At 40.3% G+C, this 21,780-nt stretch overlaps 1 protein-coding gene across 1 annotated transcript in view; it reads left to right on the forward strand.

Moving 5' to 3' along the window:
• oxr1a (oxidation resistance 1a) overlaps nt 1–21,780 on the forward strand; it is a 75,177-nt gene that overhangs the window by 33,491 nt on the left and 19,906 nt on the right. The window contains exons 3-5 of the mRNA XM_008279185.1: nt 5,598–5,705; nt 7,362–7,475; nt 21,394–21,546. Coding sequence (XP_008277407.1) covers nt 5,598–5,705; nt 7,362–7,475; nt 21,394–21,546 — 375 coding nt within the window. The remainder of the gene's footprint in view (nt 1–5,597; nt 5,706–7,361; nt 7,476–21,393; nt 21,547–21,780) is intronic.

Consider the following 21,780-nt stretch of genomic DNA (forward strand, 5'->3'; position numbering starts at 1 on the left):
TTGAATCAGCTCAACAGACTGCTGTTATTGTGTATCTCCACTCTGACCCTTCAAGGAGATCTGTTTGTAGAACAGGGCAAAAATAGATGTCTGGATATAAAGACGTGTGACACATTGCCCGTTTTCAGTTACCACCCTACAATTAGTGAAACATCAAAGTTAGTCTAACTACTATGCTTATCAGGAGTGATTATGAAGGGCTAAGGGGAGCTCAAGGTTTGTTTCACCTGCAGTGTGCTCACCCACCCAATCCATACTGCACAATGCACCCCTGCTCGGCTTTGTTCATTGTTGGGCGGCACACATTGCTGAGTCAGGGGGACTGTATCCCAGCAGCGTGACTGACCTCAGCTCTGATTAGTTTGTTGCCCCAGAGGGTAGGGCATCTAAACTCAGCATAGTCCACAATAAGGCCTCGGCGAGCACACTCACAGCCCACGCTTGTCCAACCCTACCTTTACAGGCCGGTCCTCATTAAAGGGACAGGAAGAAAGACACTTCAGCTCCCAAAACTAATGAGCTGTGCTCTGAAACCAAAACAAGTGACCCAGCAGTATTACTGTCACTTGACTTTCATGGTGATTAGTCTGTTACTAGCTGTTTCTGCTGGATTTCTGCCATTACTAGCTAGTTTTCTCATATTACTTTATTGTCAGTTAGAATAAGAAGGTTTTTTTCAGGAATGATGCGTCAGTGTTGTTGTTGCCTGTAGTGGTCTTGCTTTGCCCATAGCCTATAGCCCATAGAGATGGGGCAGGGATGAATGGGATCAGGTATTAGTGTTTCTCCGAATCCATGTCAATTTTTAACCAATTTAAACAACCATGATAGGTAATCATTTAAAACAACATCTATGTGAAATTTTAGAAGCATCTGCTGAAGTTGATTTAAAATGGAGCCAAATGCAATACGGAGCCAACATTTCCCAGAGCTTTCTGCAGGGTTTTGGCAAGTTTGAGTGCCTGATGTCCTGCTTCTTGTTGGTTATCCACCTCTGTCTCATACACAGGAAATGAATTTTATTTAAATGTAAACACTGATTTATGCTTTGCTGAGGAACTGCACATGTACGATGATTGTAGAATACAAATTTGTCACCAGGAGGTATCACGCCTATCTCCTAACCTGGTGATGCAAAACCTACCTGCAGCTAAGTTCCTCCTCTCCTCAGCGTTTTCTTCAAGACCTGCTTTATTTCACAAAGATACTCAGAGTAACAGGCAAAATTGTGCTAATTGATGAGTGCTTGATTTGTTTATCTCTCAGAGAGACAGATTCTGGGGATGATCCCAAAAAGGCTCTGTTGTACTTGCTTAATCAAGCACACTTTGTGTTGCTTAAATATTTGATTTGTGAATTCCTCCCTTCCTCTGCACACTTAATTTCTCCATTTTATGAATTTGCTAAGGATTCTTTCTCATAAAATTCTGCCTGACACCATTTAATACAGTGAAAGATGCAATAGCTTCTATTTTTCACTTCACAAGGACTGTCAGGTGTTACCTGGAGACAAAACAGTGTGGTTTTGGAGTCTGTATCAATGCTTTGAAAGCATTTGCTGGTTGCTGTTGGCTTCTGAGTTTCCATATTCTCTGCTTCTTCCCTTCAATGTTGTAACGCGTTTCCTCAGACAGGATCCTGACCATGTCATGTGTGACTGCCTCACCCAGTGACTCTGTTTTCCTAATGTTCCAGCTTGTTTGTCTTGGTTCCCCTGTTCAGCTATGTGCCTGTGACTGTGCCATGTGTGTCTATGCCTATCTGTTTGTGCAGGAATATCCTCTTAACAATCTGTCATGTCAAGAATTTGGAGAAGCTGTCATTCCTCTGTGTTTTTGTGAGATTGTTTGCACACACACAAATGCTGATAATGACCAAGGCAGTCCCATGACTGCTGCACTAAAACACACAGTGCCATTATCTTGTCCTAATTATGCACAGCTCGGAGTCAGCACTGCCTGTCTGGTTTTTCCGGGGTTCTCTCCCCAGAGCTCACTTTTATTTTCTTATACCACATTGCTCGCGCACGCAGGCGCTTTCTGTTATGGTTGTCATCCTTATTTGGAAGAAGGAAAGTCCCAGTGGGCATGCTAGATGCTTAACTAGTTCAGACACGTGGAGCACATCTCTGTTGTGTGGATTTTAACTGGTGGAGACAAGCAGACGCACCTGTGTCACACTGCAGGGTGCTGCAGCTGAGCACAGGGTGTAGCCATAACTGCACAACAGACCACATGATCTGTTAAACATTGACTAACATGAAGTACTGCATCTTCTTTTGCTCGTTTGTATACCTAAGAGAGCTCAGGATGATGTGGTTTATCAGAATACATTAAATGAGTCTTGGAATGCAGAATAGATAAGTCAGTCAGTACATTTTAAACTAATTCAAACTACAGTTTTCGGAAGTAGTTACTTGTTGTGTAACCAAAAATGGCTGTAGTGGTCTGAGTCCACCTTCTCAAATGTAAGGAGCAGCTGCTCTTCTATGGTTTATCTTTGAATTCAGAGCTGCTGGTCTGAGAAAATATTGTTCTCTGCGCCCCAACAACCCCATGAGCTGGTCGGGAATACAGTGTTTCATTTTTAAAATGGGAATTTAAGGGCCTTAAATATGCATTTGGTGCAAGATTCCACCCTCACCAGCTGAATGCATGTAAATAAAGAAACAGCATTGTTCAAGGATGCCAGTGAAAGTAGTTTGGTATTAAAAGCCTTCTGACATAATCCTGTTTACTTGTTTAGCCTACATACGTACAACTACATTTATATTTTATTGTTTGTATATTCAAAATAGATGTTTTACTTTTGACACTGGAAGAAAATAGGCTTTTAGCAGGACTAAAAACAATAATAAAGCAAACAGCATAGCCGCTAATGTTAGCCTACACTGGTGTGTGCTAGCATCTAGGAGTAGTGTCCAGTGTCCACACACAGGTGGAGTCATTGTGTGGGAAAAAAAGTAAATTAACCTTTCCATGAATGGGACTGTATTGTTTTTATCTGTAACCTCACAAAGTGTTAAATATTCCTTGGCCTTGAAAGTAATATTCAGATACTACTGTATGTTGTTAGCTAGTTAGCTGGATTTGTTAACATTTGCAGCTTATGTTAGAGTAAACAAACACACTGTTTAGGGAATTCATAACCTTTAGCTTTTATGTTTTTAATTTTAAAAAGTGTGTTAGTCCAGGTGATATGTGAAAGTAATGTTCAGCTTTTCATTAAAACCTACAACGTGTTAGCCTGGTACAGTTTGGAGCCTAAGTGTTTTCCGAACCATAGTGGCGAGGGCAGCCGTTTGACTTTCTGCATTACCCAAATTAAGTATTTGCATCATATCTCATGTACCAAGAGACTTTATAATCTTGTGGGTAGGTATATATCTGACGTCCCTGCCACATGTCACCCCCAACTTGTCAGTATTCAGCTCTAACATATAGACAGTGGCAAGGAGAGTAATATCTGCGTCTGCAGTGCACAAAGTCATTTTCTTTCAGCATCTGCTGCATGGACAAACATTCTTGTCTCTGCCTCCAAGTGCTTGCAAAGAACAATGGGATGTCATTCTTGTGGGTGCTATGGTAAAACAATGGGTCTGTAAGTGGAAGCTTTTGATGTTGTTTGGTATTTTGATTGTGGACAATAACAAAGAAACAATTCCAACCAAAGAAAACTCTGGAATGAACAAGCCAGAGTTTCTTCATTTCTTCAAGAACCACATGAAAATGTCAACTACAAAACACATCGATTGAACCCTTGCGACTGGAGACTATTGTGACACTTGGAGCTGGCCCACACTTGAACTCTAACATTGTGGCTGCATAAAAGGTTGCCTGGTGCACAGCTCTGTGTCATAATGGAGGACACTGTAAGGGAGAAAGTGATAGTGTAGTGAATAGGTTTAACAACAACTAGAAAATCAAACATGTCTCTGATATAAATTTTTGAAGTAAATCTTTGTGTGTGATACCTTCAGTTTAACGAAGGATAGCCCAATCAAGGCAAATTTTAACAAATTAGTATCAGCATGAACCTGAGTCTGTTTCTTTGTTCATGTCTGCTATCAAAGAGGTTTTCTAATTTTGAATAATCTCATTTTAAAAAATGCAGCATTGTTTTTAAGAACTAATTTGTAATACAAATTGAGCACACCGGGCGTTTGCCCTGTGCAGACGATGCCATTTCAAGCCTTGGACATATGTTACAGCTGCAACAGCGACGTTTACATGTGTCACTGGGGTACATGAACGCTATCCTCATTGACCCCAGTTTGATTTAATATATTTGCACTAGCCAAAGGGTCATTAGACATCACAGAAAACTTTGTCATGTTGCTAGCTAAACCACACCAATGCTTTCTGCTTGCCAATACAAACCTGCCCACCTCCTCTATTCACTACAGTATTAAACAGTAAGAGACTCTCCTTGGTGCTGCAACCAGGTACTACAGTTAATCTACTAAACTTAGGAAGTGTAGGAAAACGGTATCGGATTGGGACTTGGTATCAGCAGATACTAAGTATTAAATGCCTTGTATCAGATCAGGGCCAAAAAAAGAACTTGATAGGGACATCCCTAATTTCAACCTACATATTTCACATAATCTTGAATATTGTCCTACTCTTTAAAGTCACTGTATTACAAGGGTTGAGGAACAACAAGTAAGGGCAGACATATTGTTTTCTGTGTTATCATGTTTGGTTTATAAGACATGATGCAGAATACATGATTTGGTTCAAATAGAATATAAAATAGTCCCCCAGGCCAAGATGAAACGATTTTACAGTGACTTAATTTCTTGAAATGTTCAAGGCCTAAGTGTACTGAGTTTAATGCTTCTATGAAAAAGGTCAACGTATTGCCTCAAATTTGGCACACATCACCCTAACTATGAAGACAGGCAGGACCGTCCAAACTATATAGTATTACTCTGACTACAGCCCCAAGCACAACAGTTTCACATTCTTAGACTTCCAAAGAAGCAGGTCTGCTGTTCTTAGTTATGGTTACTAAGCAGCTATTGGAAAATGACTGTGGAGAAAGGTTTAGTGAACAATCAAGCTGAAGACAATCCTTTGGGGTCTAGGTATTAATCCCAATTTCCTGGCATTTTTTAAGCTAACAGATGACAAAAAGGAACTAAAAAATATAATTGAAGGATGAATAAATAATAAGAAATAATAATTTTGACTCACAATTGTAGCCTTGGACTTTGCACGCCCAAAAGAGTGTTTCTTGTTTTTAATTGTATAAAATGTAAATCATATAAGCGGTTCACAAGACAACACTAAACTGCTGCTGACATTCATGTCAGTTCAAATTCCTGCCAGCAACATCTGCGTCCCATGAGAATCTATTCCTGGTCAACAACTGACAGCTTTAATCTGCATAACATCCCAAAATCTAACATGCAAAACACAAGCCATATTAAACCCTATGAAGAGATCATTTCACAGCTCTGTTGTCCAGATATTCTCTCTCTATCTCTCATCCTATGTCACATCTTCAAGTCTTCCCTGAGCAGCTTTAAGGAAATGCCCTGAGCAGAAGCAGCAGTGTGATTTTTGTGTCCTCTCTCTTGTTTTGTGGTCCAGGTGGAATCGCGGGACACGTTGAACAGCATTGCGCTCAAGTTTGACACCACACCCAACGAGCTGGTTCAGCTGAACAAGCTTTTCTCCAGAGCAGTGGTGCCTGGCCAGGTGTGAACCGCCGTGCACGCCTTCACTGATACATATTACTGCATCACTTTATCACTGTCCTGTAGCAACCTCATAACTTCAGCCACCCACTAACTGCTCGATCTTGCAATATTTGTTCTTGACAGTTCGTATTGTATTCTCTATGGTTTGCCTTTATTTCACTAAACATTTTCTGCATTTGGGAATTTAGCTGCAAAAATTGGAAGTGCAATGTTTTTTAGGGGATGTCACATGCTGCATGGGTTTATCCTACTACTTTCTCAGAGCAGCTCACTGACTCACTAACCACAGCCCTACTCTCTCTATCCTCACTTAATTACCTGCTAATTACAGCTTCACATGTCCCATTAGGATGCAATTCATTGCATAAGATTTATTTTGTTTCTAAAAAGGTGTAATAATATGTGTGATGCCTAAATTCTTCCGGCGATGCTTCAGTTCCAACAACATGACACAAGCTACCCATCTTTAGCCCACCAAACAGATTGCCAGCTTCCCTGGCTTTGATGTTTCTTTTTTCAGCAATAGACCCAAATTCTAAATCTGTTTTTGCAATGGGGGAAAGTGACAAACATCCAAAATGATATTTTGTCTCTGTATTTTCTGGCATCAAATCAAATCCGGTCGAATGGAGACGAGCCACATGCACCAATCCCATTGGCACCCCTCCCTCTCTCTCAAACAATGCTGACTTGAGCTGCGTCCAAACAGCGGGGTGTGGAGAGCACTTACTGAATTACCATCTCTCCTCTCCTTCCATTGCTGAAACAGAAGTTACACCACAACAAAAACGACTACATTTTTAACCCTAAAACTGTAGCCAGGTGTGATGTCCCAGTTTGCAGGCCAAAAAATTCTAATCTAAAAAAAAGAATCTTCTTGCAAAATACGAAGGTCCAGCCTTTTTTTTTACAGTAGATATTTCACATATCAATCTGAAATTACCCTACAGATGTAGTCACTGTAGAGGAACCCCCTTTTATATCAAAGTAGGACAGGGATACTTTGCCAGTCCCTGTATTTGCTATTTTGTAATCGTGGACTAAATTGGGAAGGGCTGCCTGGATTGCTCTCTCTTAAAAAAAAACAAAAAAAACTGTTTGACATTTTGGGAAGCGCACTCATTGGCTGTGGTGCTGAGAATTAGATCAGAAAATCTGTAACAGTCTGTGCGCCATGTCTGTGGGCTACATTTGAAGCTACAGCCAGGAGAGAGCTAGCTTAGCTTAGCATCATGACTGAAAACAAAGGGGAACGGCTTGTCTGGCCAAAAAGGTAATCTAGTGCATAACCCCACATAAAATCAGGACTTTTAATTTTGGTTTTTGTTATTTGTTCAAATTAAACAAACAAGATATGTTACTCAGCATAGACTACATTTTCAGTATGTTTTTTAAACCATGAAAACCCACTGACATTACATCCCATCACTGCTAATTCTAACACACTCACTTGCCACCACGTTCCCTTTCTCTGTTTATCTTGTCAATAGCATGAGGCTATTCACATGATTTCATGTTATTTGTCTTGTCAAACTTGTGGTATGGTTGTGTGAGAGAGATTCTCTATCATCCCTGTCTTTACCTGTGTGTGCATGTGTGCGTGTTTGCACAAAGGCAGCGCCTGTGTAAATACAGACATGGATTGTGTTTGCAGGTTCTGTACGTTCCTGATCCCGAGTACGTCTCCAGTGTCGGAAGCTCCCCCTCCCTCAGTCCCATCAGCCCCTTGTCTCCCACCTCCTCAGAAGCTGATTTAGAGAAGGTGACGGTACGTTGACCACACCTCTGATGCACATCTCACTCACTCAGGAAATGTTAATTCACAGATAGAATCATATTCCAATCTTTGAATTTTGATCAAAAACTTGACATTTACCTGCTAAAGATCCTTTTAGTCTTTAGGATCTTCTTCTTTTTTTCTATGGTATGTTATGTTATATTGAACAAGTTTGTCACAATGAGAGAAAAGAAGATAAAAATGCTGTTTGATGCAGAGCCACTGTTTTGCTTTTGCTTGAGTTATCGCGACAGAGAGTTCACTACTGTTCATGAGAAAGTTTGACATCTGTATCAAATGTGGACTGTATTTTACAAACATGTTTAAATGCTATCATCTCCAGTTATTTGTCACAGAAGCAGGTGACTGGTATTGATTTATGCCCCAAAGTCCAGTTTGCCACTTCGCAATCATTCGTTTTAGGGCCTACATGCAGACATGAGACCTAACTGTTACACCCTTAAGCCCTTTTCGGACATGCTATACGTAACATTTCTGGTTTCATCAATGTTAAAATGATGGCATTCTGTCATTCAGACTTAGGTCACTTTTTCGTCAATGTTCCTCATAGCCATGGCATGCACTTGGTATTTGTCATTCACGTCAGATTGGACAGAATACCAAGTGATGTGTAATAAATATTAATGCAATAATAAACAAATGACTAAAGAACTAATAGCTTAGTTTAATTGGGGTTTCCTGAACCCTGAGAATGCTGCCAAAATTTAATGATAATCAAACTACTACTTTACCAACAGTAAAATAAAAATATCCCAACAGCTGTGTAACCCAGAACATAATCGTTGTTATCGCTTGTCTGTGCTGTTAGTCTCTGTTTTTATCATAGTAAAGTGTGATTTTTATAGACATTTCCATTTGTAGCCTAATAGAGCAAAGGAAATGACAAAAGTGTTTTGCGGCTGTGTCTTTTACTCTCTGTGATGTTTTTGCACCAATATTGGCTGTCATGTGGAAAAATCCTTCACTAAATCATTTCACACAACTCAAAGTACTGTCGCTTATGTGTGACGATCCGTTCATGTGACAGCATGCGGTTCAGACTTGTGTCGTGCTTAAAGTTATAGGGAAATTTGACTTGGTCTGACCAAGTGAGATTACTGTTGGAAAAGTGACCAGGGTGCTCATTCAGACATGAAGCTCACACATTCAGATGCCATCAGATTACCAGGAAAGAGTGAATGTCTGAAAGGGGTTTTAGACTCGTGATTACTGTACACATGACTCACTTATAGTGCTTGTTCATATATACACAGCTGAACCAAAAGCAATCAAGTCCTTTGCCTCTCTGTTACCACCACACATTCACACACCACACACACATAAATACTGACTTATCCTTCAATCCCTGCTGTCACGTTTTAGAGCTCTGTTCATTGTTGCCCTAAAGGTGAACATCCAGGATGATGTGTCATGCTGTCAAGGACAGAAAAGACAACAAGAAGTGCCAATAAAACCTGTCTTGTATATTCCAAGGACAGGACAAGAAGGGATACGTGTATAGTCAGGTGCAAGGACATGTGTGTCACTTCCCAACAATGGCTGTCTTTGCTGTTGTTCACAGTGTGATGGTATTTATGAAACTATGAAATTTTTCCTTCTGGTGCATGAGCTCAGAAAACATCCATGTTCTATCTGTTGTGCTTTCAACACTGGAAAGAATTTAATTTTGCAGGTTAGAGGTAGTTGACATTCTGAGATGGAGGTCATGAAATACCTACAAAAATGTCAGTCACTCAATAAAGTCTGAAACCTGCTGGTATTTTCATTATGGTCCTTGATTTAAGGACAGCACAAATGCAGGAGAAGGAAATGTGATCACAGGCACAGATGAAAATGAGCTAACTCTGGTTCAAAACATTAAATATGTGCTTTTTTGTACGTTGCCCATAAAGTTGGAATAATTTTTGTTTTCAGACACGTTCCTCTTTTCATTTCTATTTATACACGTCAGTAATCACTTCTGACCAAGTGCAATGATTACGTACTGAGTCCCAGTTACCAGGTGAAACCAATTCTGGCTTCTGGATCTGACTAAAGAGTGGAACGTCCTGCCCATTGACACCATCAACAAGCTTGTAGACAGTGTGCCACCATGTCTTAATGCACTGATCCATGTCAGGGGTGGCCAGACTTAATATTAGTGACTGAGGGACATTTAAAAGAGTGATATTGGACATTTTTATGCATGAAATCCCCTCGAATATGTGTTTCCTGTTTTATGACCAAGGTTGAAAAATTGAAACAAAACCCTTAATCCTATTGTTCAATACCTCCAGTTTAGTTTAAGCCTGAACACACAGTGAGCAAAAGTTAATTATTGGTTTAATTTTTACTGATATTTATTATATGTGTATTATGAAAGCAATAAAGTTTTGAGAAGATATACAGTTTATCTATCAAGAATAAATCACATTGTCACAATTGTTTCATGAGAAAAGGGAAAAAAATATTTTATTCCAACTTTATGGGCAACAGTGTATAATAACTGAATATATAAAAAAAACAACCAGCAATCCAACACATAATAACTCAATTTCCAGTTTCCTTTTTTAATAAATAAAAAATCACAGTATTTTTTTTCTTTTTTCTATTTTAATGTCAAAGGTATATTACTGACATGTGTTATTTGGTTACAACATTCCTAACTTTTTTGTTTTTTCTTTCACTGTTTGTCTTTGATTGTCTAAACAGTTTGAAACAAGACAGCTAACTGTTCTGGAGTTTATCAAGTAAACCTGCTTTTCCAGCCCAGCAACTGCTTGATTTGGCACTTTGGTACTGTCTCTTAAATGCCAGCTACTCTCCACCCATGTATCAATGTTTGACTATCTTGACCTTACCTTTGACAAATGGCTACAGAACTTGACATAGGATATGCTTAAGTAGCTATACAAAAAAATAAAAAGATCGGCCTTTACAGGGACTCTTACTGTAACTGTTTCTGTTTCTTTCTGTTATGTAAGGACATGTATATGTACATTCAAGAACACCTTCATCTTGTGCATGCCCTGCTAATGTGGCTTATTTAAATTCATACTTGACCTATGGAGGAAGTAACAGCTTGAGGTCGTCCTTTTTCAAACATGAAGAGACGTGTAAATGACTAGAGCAGTTAAGCAGGAAAGTGCATGTGTGGAAGGGGCTATTAAAGAAAGTGTCTCTGCAAATTCTGAGCTCTTAATTAGTATCGAAGCTGACAGCACTTTTGGTTTCACTCTCTGCTGTAACTGCTTTTTAGAAAGATGGTGATACATGACAATAATGTGGGTGACTATGGTGGTGAAAATCTATTCAGTATCCCATTAATTCCTGCATCACATCACATTTCTTCTCACTTGTCCATCTCAGATTCATCAGTATAGCATAAGACATGTTGAAAAGCTGGAAGCTGGTTGTGTTTTGTCTGTGGCTGAAGTGACTTCAGGTCTGGTCCAGTCAGCTGTGCACACCCTGGCCTCACAGCTCTTAAGGCCAGCAGTGTGAGCCATCTCCCACAGGTTCTGTGTCTGCAGCATCTGAATAAGCCAATCATTAAGCTCCGCAGGAAGCCCAGTGGTCCCTTAAGAAATATGACTGTTTGCTGGTCTCCATGGAAACGTAGGTCTCTTTTGCCGCTTTTGCAAGAAAATGGTTACTGCAGGTCTCCGTTGCCGTTGCTGTCACTGACGCTCCACTTGAGTTTAGATGTCCTCCCACCATAAGCGTTTTCCATTTGGTCTGCTTCTCATCCCTGTCCGTTAATTTCTCCACGGTTTCCGAAAGAAAGGCCCCCGTTCATTTACTACTTATCTATTTAGGTCATTGCCTGTGAGAACAGGAGCATATTCAGCGGCTCTCGACAGGGGAGGATCAGAGAGAGGGGCTGTGACTGCAGAGAAATTAAGCCCTTAAAAGTGATGCCGTGTCTGATATTTAGAGCAACTAATGAACGGAGCAGCTCGCTCTCCCAGACAAGCAGCCAGGCAGCAATTATTCCAAGCAGAGGAAGTGTGCTTGGAACTTAGCAGGGAGGGAACATTACCTCACCCGATGTGTCAGCTCTGTGTTTGTGTGTTTGTGGAGGCGTTGTGTGTCTGTATGTGTGTGTCTGTCTGTGTGTGAAAGTGTGCATCTGTGTCTGCAGCTCTGCATGTTTGTGTGCGTCTGCCTGCACACTCCTTTCTCTCTCCCTTGCCGGGTCTGTGTGTTAGTTGATAGTTATATAGAAAGATGCAGCATCCAGGTGCTATTTGATTTTTTTAAACCACAGGAAGGACCTTAATAACTCACTCTGCGCCTTTTCTTTTTTCGCCAGAATCCCCAGCATCTTTTAATTACGAGCCTATTTTGGTGCTCGGCACGCTCGTCTCAACGAGGATATTATCAAAATGAATGGTTCTGGGAGGTGTATAGTAATAGCAGCGCAGGCAGCAAATAGCTGGTATAACCCTGATGAAAACTAGTGCCTTGAAGAGAAGCTACTTTCAGAGGCTTCTCTTTCAGATTGGGATATAAAAAGAGTCAGATTCAGCAAGAGATGTTTAAAAAGGCTATTAAATGCTTAAATAATCAAAGCCATTAAACGTTACACAGTACTACAGAGTATTATTATTCATTTACATTAGAACAAAAATCATATCTGTTTTTGTGAAGGCTGCGTTAGTGCTCACAAAGTTTTATGCTTCATGGACCTGCAAAAAAAAAAACACCCATAAACTGATGAGCCAAAACATTATGACCACCCTGGTTTAATAGGCTGTGGAGTCCCTAATGTAAACAGCTCTGACCTGCCAAGGCATGGACTCTGTAAGACCTCAGAAGGTGTCCAATTAGCAGCAGATCTTTTTAGTCCTCGAAGTTGTGAGTTGAAACCACTGCTGATCAGACTCGTTCCAGCACAGCCTCCACCGCTTTACTTATTTATGGTTTGTTGTCATCACTGCTGGCTGAGAACGCCCCACAAGTCTTACCTGTTTGATTCTTGACCCAGTTGTCTGTGGCCCTCGTGGTTCGGCCCTTGTCAAAGTTGCTCAGGCTTAACTACGAGAACTGATTTTTCATTTGCTCCAAGGTATCACAAACCTTTGTAAGCATCACTGTGCAGTGCAGCTGATGTCAGAGTTCAAAACCAACAAAAAATCTAAAACATACACAAGTGAACCAAAGAGTAACTGTTCAGATTGGGATTAGTATCCAGATTTTGTGAAGATTCTCTGTTATGTTCTTTATTGCAACTTTAAGGTGGAGGGCATGCGGCAGGTTGTTTAACTCATGCTGGAGCTGAATGTGATATCAGCCAGTGTTGGGTCTTTGTTGCTGTTGTAGGACCATAAACAATGAACGGTCTACTTTGCAACACCCTCAAAAGTAATTACGACTTTGATATACCAACAGTTTGTAGTTTGAGGTCTGGTACGGGTGCTAGCTACTCTGATTAAAAAATACAAAAACTTCCTTCCAGTGATTAACTGTCTTGGAGCATTAATAAAGCTATATATTAAAATAAGTCGATGTAATTAGTTGCAGTTGCGTATAAAGGTAAATGCTAAGATGTAGTACCACGTGTTGAGAGCCATCAAGTCAGTGTTGTTAGTTATACAACAGTATCTAGCCTAAGTTTGCTAACATTATCCACTATTGTGGTACCCGTCATAACAGACCATATTAAACAGAATGAAACAGAATATGGGTGTGTTGTTTTTTTCTCAAAGTATAATTATGTTGTCTTTTCTTTCAGAATTTACACACCTGATCGTTGCCTTTGATAGAGTTGTATTAATCACATTGTGCAGGCTGTGAGGTTTAGTTCCAGAGGAGGATAACCTCTGTGCACCTACAAGGCATAATATGTCATTTTCGCTATTATAGGTTTATTAATTCAAAACTTTTTGTAGTTTGATGACATTGTGACGTAGTGTGGAATCATGGGAGTTATTGTCTTTAGCGGCAGATGTTGAAAATCTATCTGATGTGACTCGTGTCTTTGTATTAAAGTTTAATTCATGCTACGTTTAGTCAACTATAGTCACATTGTGTCATTTTATTATAATGCAACAGCCACAAGTAACTTTAGCACATAGTGTTAATTGCTAACTTACCATTAGATGAGTCAACTGAATGCAGCTACTGTCACCAACGCTATCTAGTAAATTCAGTTGTGGGGAATCCCAGTGTGTGTGTGGGGTTTTTTTTTTTTTCTTTTTTCTTTTTATTTTATCTTAAAAAATAAAAATAAAAAATTATTGTGAGCCATACAAGCAGTAGAAAGAAAAAAAAACTGATAGGTTACTAGTTGGCTGACTTCTTCTTCATCAGCACTCTGCTTATTATCTGTTTGTCTGACTACAGTGGTTTTAAAAGGTTATGGATAAAAGTTACGTAGCATTACAAGCTTTTCTGCAGTGTTGAACATTGTTGGAAAGATTTTGGACAATGTAGGTACACAAGTCAATAAAATATATAGCATGGGTGTAGTTTTTAGACAATTTCAATGCATAAATGTTAGATATTATGCCTTTACATGGATTAAGTACTGCCTTACATTTATACAGTGTGTGTGTGTGTGTGTGTGTGTGTGTAGTGTTAAGAGTTGACACATTCTGTTTTCACACAGTGTTTAGCCCATCCCTTTTTTCATCCTTGTCTTAAATTCCTCCATGGACAATGAATTAAAATCTTTGGTCATGGTGGACTTTAGACAAACACTTAGTTTATCAGGTTCCAAAGTGACATACTTGGGCAAATCTGCCACTAAATGAATACCCTTTAATTTCCACAGTAAGAAAGTAGTTGAGAAAAGACTTGTTGTTTGTAACAAGTGTCACATCAAAAGTCTATTTAGTAATCCTGTGAATCCGTCATATGCTTTAATGCTATACAGCACTGCTCATGTTTCAGTAAGCAAGGTATAAGTTTTTTTTAACCATCCCCTTACATTGTTCAGTGTTTCTGTGATCGAGCTAAAGGCCAGATAAGGCAGCTCTGAAGTGTCTTCATGCTCTCGGTCTGCCTGCTGGCCCGCTGGTATTGGCAGCAAAAAGTAACACATCTTGCAGGCATGGATCGTTGGCTGGCTGTCTGACTGGCTCTGTGTGTGCGCTTGTGTGTGTGTGTGCGTGTGTGCGTGCATGCGTGTGTGTGTGTGCATGGGTAGCTGGCTGACTTTCCGGCTGGCGGTCTCGCTGTCGTCGGATTATTTGGCAGCGACCAGTTCACTGGCGTAGTTGGTCTCTGATCATCTGTGTGGGCAGGCACGTCCTCTTCGTCCTATCCAGACCTACCTCGTGCTCATAAGACACACACACACACACACACTTACTCACCCTGGTGGTACAGCTACTACTGTGACCTTCTCTGTCTCTTCCTCTTTTGGCAACGCTTTTACCTCCCTCCTTCCTTCCTTCCTTCCTCTCTTCCTTCTGGGGCGTGATCTAAAATTAGCATTAGAGGAAGCAGAACCAGTTTAGGTTACCAATATATCTGGTGCCATCTCTGAAAATCCAGTACCTTCTGTGCCTGCTATAGTGGAGTGCAAATCTGTGCGTTCAATCTATAAGCGGTTGTTTTATAAAGGATCTCCATGTAATCAAGTGTAGCAGAGTCAGTGTATCAGCTCACAAGGGCTACAGCGTGATGTTGTACTGTTATACTGCGTGATACGAACAACAGTACAGATTGTACTTGAGGACTTCTAGCTTCAGGCGTTTGATGAATCCCAACCATTGTGTGTTCCCTCTTGCAGAACGCAGCCATGCCCACAAGGTGGAGCTGTGGATTGATTTTTGGTTGCACCGTATGTCACTGTCAAGGTCAAAGCCAGGGTGCACCTGCAGACTTCCCCTCTGAAATTTTTGTCTTCTTTATTATCTTTATCTATTAATAAGAAGCAAATGCAGCAAATATAGATCATACTTAAAATGTTGTTGTTTTTTTCTAAACAATAGGTGTTTCAGGAAGCTTTTTCTTTCTGATGTATGTTTAATAGTACAGATCACTACTTCACTATGGCCTGGATAGAAGCCATATTTTATAGAAGCCACAACCTCTTCTAGTTTTTGTTTTTTTTCCCTCTGTTGCTTTTAGCTCTGGGTGAGGAGAGAAATATTGGTCTGAATCTAAAAGGCTATTGATTTCTGTTAGCCCCACCTCAGCTGTCATCTAACACTGTTACACTCATCTCCTGTCCCCAGCACCACTGTCAGCTTCCTCTGGAGTAGATTACTGCGATGCCATCCTCAGTCTACCTCCTTGAAACCCTTAGACAAGCTCCCGGTGGCCACATCGGCCTGTATTTTTCCTAGCAACCCTCCCCCTCCCTTCTTTTTTTCACCTCAGCTTTTCTCTTCGTCCAGTTCCTCCATCCTCCCCCCTTACCCCCTCCCTTCTTTTTTTCACCTCAGCTTTTCTCTTCGTCCAGTTCCTCCATCCTCCCCCCTTACTCACAGTCTGAGGCCAGCACAGCAGCTCTTTCATCTTTGGATTTCGGTGCAGCAGCCAGTTCACTATGCTGCACTGTGCTCTTTCTCTCCCTTTGATGTTACATGCACTCACTCTCAGTGTAAAAAAAAATCCTTTTTCCAGGACTCTTGAGTGGAATGTGGTCACTTCAGGACATGGGCACGTCACAGCTCACCTCAAATGCAGTCAAGTGAAGTCTGTTTGTTTTCATTGTAGGATATTTCTCTGAGGTTGTCTGAGTTCACTCTTTTATTTTTTCCCACTGTCTGTTGTCTTACTTTACCATCCTGGTTGTCTGGCTAAAGCTGAGGGTTAATATGGGATATAATAAAGAGGCAGGTGAGTTTAGCGTCACCCTTCCAGGTACTGCACCCACCACACCAGCTAAGAAAATATTGGATGCCTTGGAGGCAAGTGCAGGACAAACATCGGTCATATATTAGAGAATAAAGGCAGAAAAGCAATATTCACCCCAATTATATCAAGCGGTTTTGTCCAGGTGGTGCCGGTTTAAATGCCATAACCTAAAACTGTATTGATCTTTCAGCTGCCAATTTTGTGTTTAGTGTTAGTTGGCCAATTTTAACCAGATAATACCCTCACCTATTGATTACCAACAATGCTAATTTTACCTCAGGGTGGACCTAGAAAGAACAACATAATTTACTAATTAAAAATAAATAAATTACAATTTGATTTTAAAATCTACAGTATGTCCATATATTCAATCAGCTGTTACACCTGAACGATAAATGCTACACTTGAGAGGGCATGAACACTAGTTACCAAGTGAGCACTGAGGTCTATTTTACAAAAATGATTCTAATATATAGCTTAAATTAATGCTCAAACATTTCTGATAATTATGGAAATGGTGAGGATATGTGGTTGAATAGGTACCTAAGAATTTTAACAATAAAAACGCTATAACAATGGATAAATAAAACAACTCAAAGTAGTGAAAAAGTAGTTATTAAAAAGAAATAAACTGTTAAAATGCTAAAAATGACAGATAAACAACTAAAATAGCAGCTAAATTAATGATAGATAGCTAAAAAGCTCAATGTAATGGATAAACAACTGAAATAGTTAGCTTAACGTAAAAGGTGAATTGGTTGAAAAAAAGAACTCAAAGCAATGGATTGACAGCTAAAATAGTTAGCAAATACTAATAGCTACATTTTTAAAAAGCTAAAAATAATAAAAAGCTAAAGAGTAGCTAAAAATAATAGCATAGTAGTTAAAAGGCTAAGAGTAATGGATAAACAACTGAAATAGTTAGCTAAAGGTAAAAGATAAATGGTTTAAAAACACAAAGTAGTAGAACAGCTTATAGAGTTAGCTAATAGTAATGGCTAAATAGTTAAAATCTAAAATAGATAGCTAATAGTAATAGCTAAACAGTTCAAATGCTAAAAGTAATGTATAAACAACTGAAAAGGTTCGCTAATTTTATTAGACAAAGCTGAAAGAGCTAAAAGTAATGAGTAAGTGGTTGAAACACCCACCTTCTGATACATACGTACAATCTCCACCAAAAAATACCACATTTTGTTGACAGTTCAGTTCCATATTAAGGTAAACAGTGGTCTTTAATAACATCCAGTTTAAAATCAGTTTTAAGTAACACAACACATGGTGGGTAAATCCATCTGACAGGGCAGTGGGGAAACATTACACCAAAAAAGATATGGAGCCACTGCTCTAACTTAAGATGGTGAACATACAGTATTAATGTTTCATTAGATATAGGATTGAATTATATTCCACAGCAAAGACAGCGTGCAAGATACTTCATCTGGAGTACAATGAGGGGAACAAATGTCTGTGCACGTGCAGTATATCTCAGAGGAATGCAATCTCTAAAGTAAGAGGTGCTATTAAAAGTATTGTTTATAAGAATTCAGACAGCTGGAGGTGGAGTGTTGGGCCGAGAAAGTGACACAAGCAGCCAATAGCAGCGTGCAGCAGGAAGGAGTAAGCAGGATAGGTAGACGGGAAGGAACCATGGGGAAGGGAGAGTTTGCGGCTCTGTTGGATGTGTCAGATGTGATCGGATGCATGGGTCAGGTGATGATTACTGATGACTGTGCAGGTTTTGTGTGAGGAGAAAAACTCAAACTTAATTAATTATGTACTAAAAATCATCACACCAACTCCATGAGACTCCATGGGCTGTGATATGGTGAAATAATGATTTGTTTTTAATGTTGTTGTTGTTTTGTCAGCCCGTTATTTAAAAGAATTTCACAATAAAAGCTAAATAAAAGGACAGATTGTCAGCTTTTGACAATACGTCAGCATTGGCAGTCAGGAAAACAGGCCAACTTTTTCTCATTGTTTACTCCTTTCATTGTATTTACTGATTATCAACCCAACATAATGTACAAATAATTGATCATTTGGAAAAATATCAGCGAGATATATCTTTACCTACCACTTTGTATTACCTTCTGAACAACCACTCTCAGCGGATGGACAAGTGTGCTTTGACAGTCATCTCTCATGTGGATTGTGTGGGATGTGCGATGGGTGTTGTTTTGTTGCCAACACATAACACCCTTTTCAGAGATGTGCCAGATTTAATTACAGGGAATGTAAGACTCTGTTTGTAATTCATTTCTATGAAGGAGGACATGTTTTGACATCTGTAGTCGCTCATTTCCATCCAGGTGTGTGCTGCACATGTATGCACAGGTGTACTCTAGACAGTCTTCTGGTTTTTTCTTCTTCTTCTCTTTTGTGTGTGTGGGAAAGTCTGCCCCGCTTTTCATATTTAACCTCAGAACACGAAGGCCAGCTCGAATGAGTCACTGGGAAGTGGCTCGCTTGAAAAGTGAAGCGATGTAGTGGAGCTGTGTAGGTGAGGCGTGTTGAGTTGAAATGCATGACAAGCTGGATTAGTACCTACACATGGCCTTCATCTTCAACAGCTGGGCCTCAGATCTTAAAGTCGTCAATAGTAGATGCTGTCACAGATCAGAGAACCTGCCTTTTTTTTTTGTTTGTTTGTTTTGATGTTCTTTATTTCACTCCGCCTCTTTATCTCCGTTTTACATTTTTCAGTCCATCTCTCCTCTCCTTTTTCAGAGAGGCTTGTTTTGGCTGTAACAGATTGGCCGGCCCCCTCAGCCTTCCCCGGCTGCCAGTGTCTGGGCTGCTTGTGTCGGTGTGGGTCAGTAGCTGCAGGCTGTTTGTCGACTGCACTGGGAGACTGAGAGAGGGAGGTGTGGGGGTGGGTGTCAGGAGGACAGCAGACAGTTGTTATGAGCTCCGGCTCTCTTCTCTAAGCTCTTCACTGCCACTGTAGCTCTTCACTGCTCTTCACTTCTCCACCGGCTCTTGATGCCTTCCCCTCGTGGTCAAAATCCCCCGTCAATGATAACGCCCACACACTCCTCTCTGTCCTGCTTTTCCTCTTTGTTCCTTGCCCCCACTCCAGTCGCGGCCCTTCACTGCCTTCAGCTCTCTTTCTCCCCATCTTTTTATTTCTTTACAGCAGCTACTGTATCCACTGCATCTGCTGCTGTTCCTGCTCTCTTTTTTCTCTTTCCTCATCCCTATCTCATATTGCACTCTTCTATTCATCTTCACATCCGATCTGACTCCTCTCACAGGCCTGCTCGTCAGACACTTCATCCTGTAGGCCATTGTTCTGTCAATCAGACCAACAGTTGTCCTTGTGAGCAGACTTCTGTCAGTCTCTCCCTGTGGCTCAGTCATCGCATGGCAACAGGCCAATGGTAGAAACACCAATGCCACCACACCTCGTGTTTCCAGCCTAGCACACACACCATCTGTGGCAGATTGCAGAGTTCCCATGGCATCGATGAAGAAGCAGTAATAAGATGGTTTTGTAGCGTATATGTGAGCGTACTGTATAAATGAACATCATAGTTGAGACATAATTAAAATTCCTTGTTGGCTGCATGGAATGTGGCAGATTGTAGAAAAATAAGTTTAAATTAGGAGGAAAATAATTTTATTTAGTATTCATTATTGCAGTCGCATGTCTGTAAGTGCCTCTTGAGTAGATTGTTTAACAGTTCTTATCATTACAGCCATGTTTTCAGCCCTCAATGTTCTATTGATATATTCAGGAAAGACTACCCGGTGCTTGTGTATGTAGGAAAAGATGTATATATATATATATCTATATGCATTTTTTCCCCCCGATTGTCTTATTTTTATTTATCACTGGTTTCTTCCAGCTGGTGAGTTAACATTGCTTTTTCTGCCGCACACAACTGGTGTCTATTCCGTGTACAATACATAAAGAATGCACCAATACACATGCTCAGATATACTCGCATTTGTTTAAGTGCAAGAGCCGCTTTTGCTTAAACGCATGACTAAAGCAGATGTTCTGCAGAACGTGACCGGTATCGTTGGCCGAGTGTGTGCACAGCGGGCACGCTCGGCCCCTGGACCAAATCTCTGCATGAGGTGACCTTTAGAATTTTTTTTTATTGCAAAGTGGATCAAAGGATGCAAACAGGCATACAGTGACCACAATGAGATGCAAAACCACCACAAACATGGTGCATCATCAAAAAGAGGTCAAACAACAATACAGCAAATGGACACAAAATTAGCTGCATCGTTTGTAGTCATTTGTCTGTTTCATTCTGGGGTGTTGCATCTCCACAGGAGGAATGGAGGGTCTTTGTCTTTGTCATTGTCTAATACACTGTCCCTGGCTATAGACTATTAGGAGTTGCAATTATCAGCTTTTTATGGATTTTATTTCATATGACAATGTTTATATTTTATTTGGATTTCATTTAGTTGTAATTGTAACTGTTATTAATACACCCCAGCCCCAATTCCTAACTTTCTACACCCACCCTTGCCCGAAGGACGTGTTAGTCTCAAATAAAATAACACTAACTACACATCAAGTTGTGCACTGTGATGAAAGCTCTGGTCTCATATGAATGTTTTTTACCTAATTACCACTGTGAAGCTCAGGCACAAAGGAGGTGCATTCTTTTCACTATTCACTGGGTATCTTTTAATCTGATTGTCCCGCTGTGCAGAAAATATCTGTTTATGTATAGATAATACATTTAGAGTCGTATTAGTGTGATGAAGTGAGATGCAAATTAGTTACACCATGTATGACCAAGTGAACCGAGCTATGCCTGTTCTCTGGTGCTTACTATTTATGAGCTTTCTGTTTGGTTGTAACCCAGATAGAGATTCAGACAAGATACATTCACCAGGATAAAGTGGAATACAGCTTTGTAATTTTAGAGTCATCCTTCAGGTTCACCTAGCTGAAAGCTCTATTCGTTCTCTTTTTCTCTGCACCCTGTTTTGTTTGTTACCAGCACAGAAGAGTCCTGCCTCAGTGTTAGATGATAATCAACTGTTATAGAAGCATCCTAACACATGCTGTTTATTGTCTCCCCTCTCCTGACTACACCCCTACAACCCATCCTTCCTCCAGGATTCCGATGGCCCCCCTAAACCAGAAGGTGTTCACCCCCCAGTGTTCTCAGCTCTGCGCCAGTCCAGAGTGGTGTCATCCACCTCCGAGGAGGAAGAGGCCCTCACAGAGAAGTTCCTCAAGATCAACTGCAAGTACATCACTGATGGCAAGGTAAGACATGGTATTAAACATACAGACAGTTATGAGTATGGGTGCTAGACAGACATCTACAAACTGCTGTAGGCAAAAGCATGAATCGCCAGCAGCAAAAACGCCAACACCAAAATACGGCAGATGGAAGAGTGTGGATTGAAGTGGTTTTACCGGTAGTAGAGATTCAAAATAAATATCTAAGCATACAGTACATCTACCAGCTGCACCTACTCAGCATACTTTCAAAAAGGT

This window comes from Stegastes partitus, unplaced genomic scaffold (genome assembly GCF_000690725.1).
Source record: "Stegastes partitus isolate 25-593 unplaced genomic scaffold, Stegastes_partitus-1.0.2 Scaffold146, whole genome shotgun sequence".
Taxonomy (NCBI): domain Eukaryota; kingdom Metazoa; phylum Chordata; class Actinopteri; family Pomacentridae; genus Stegastes; species Stegastes partitus.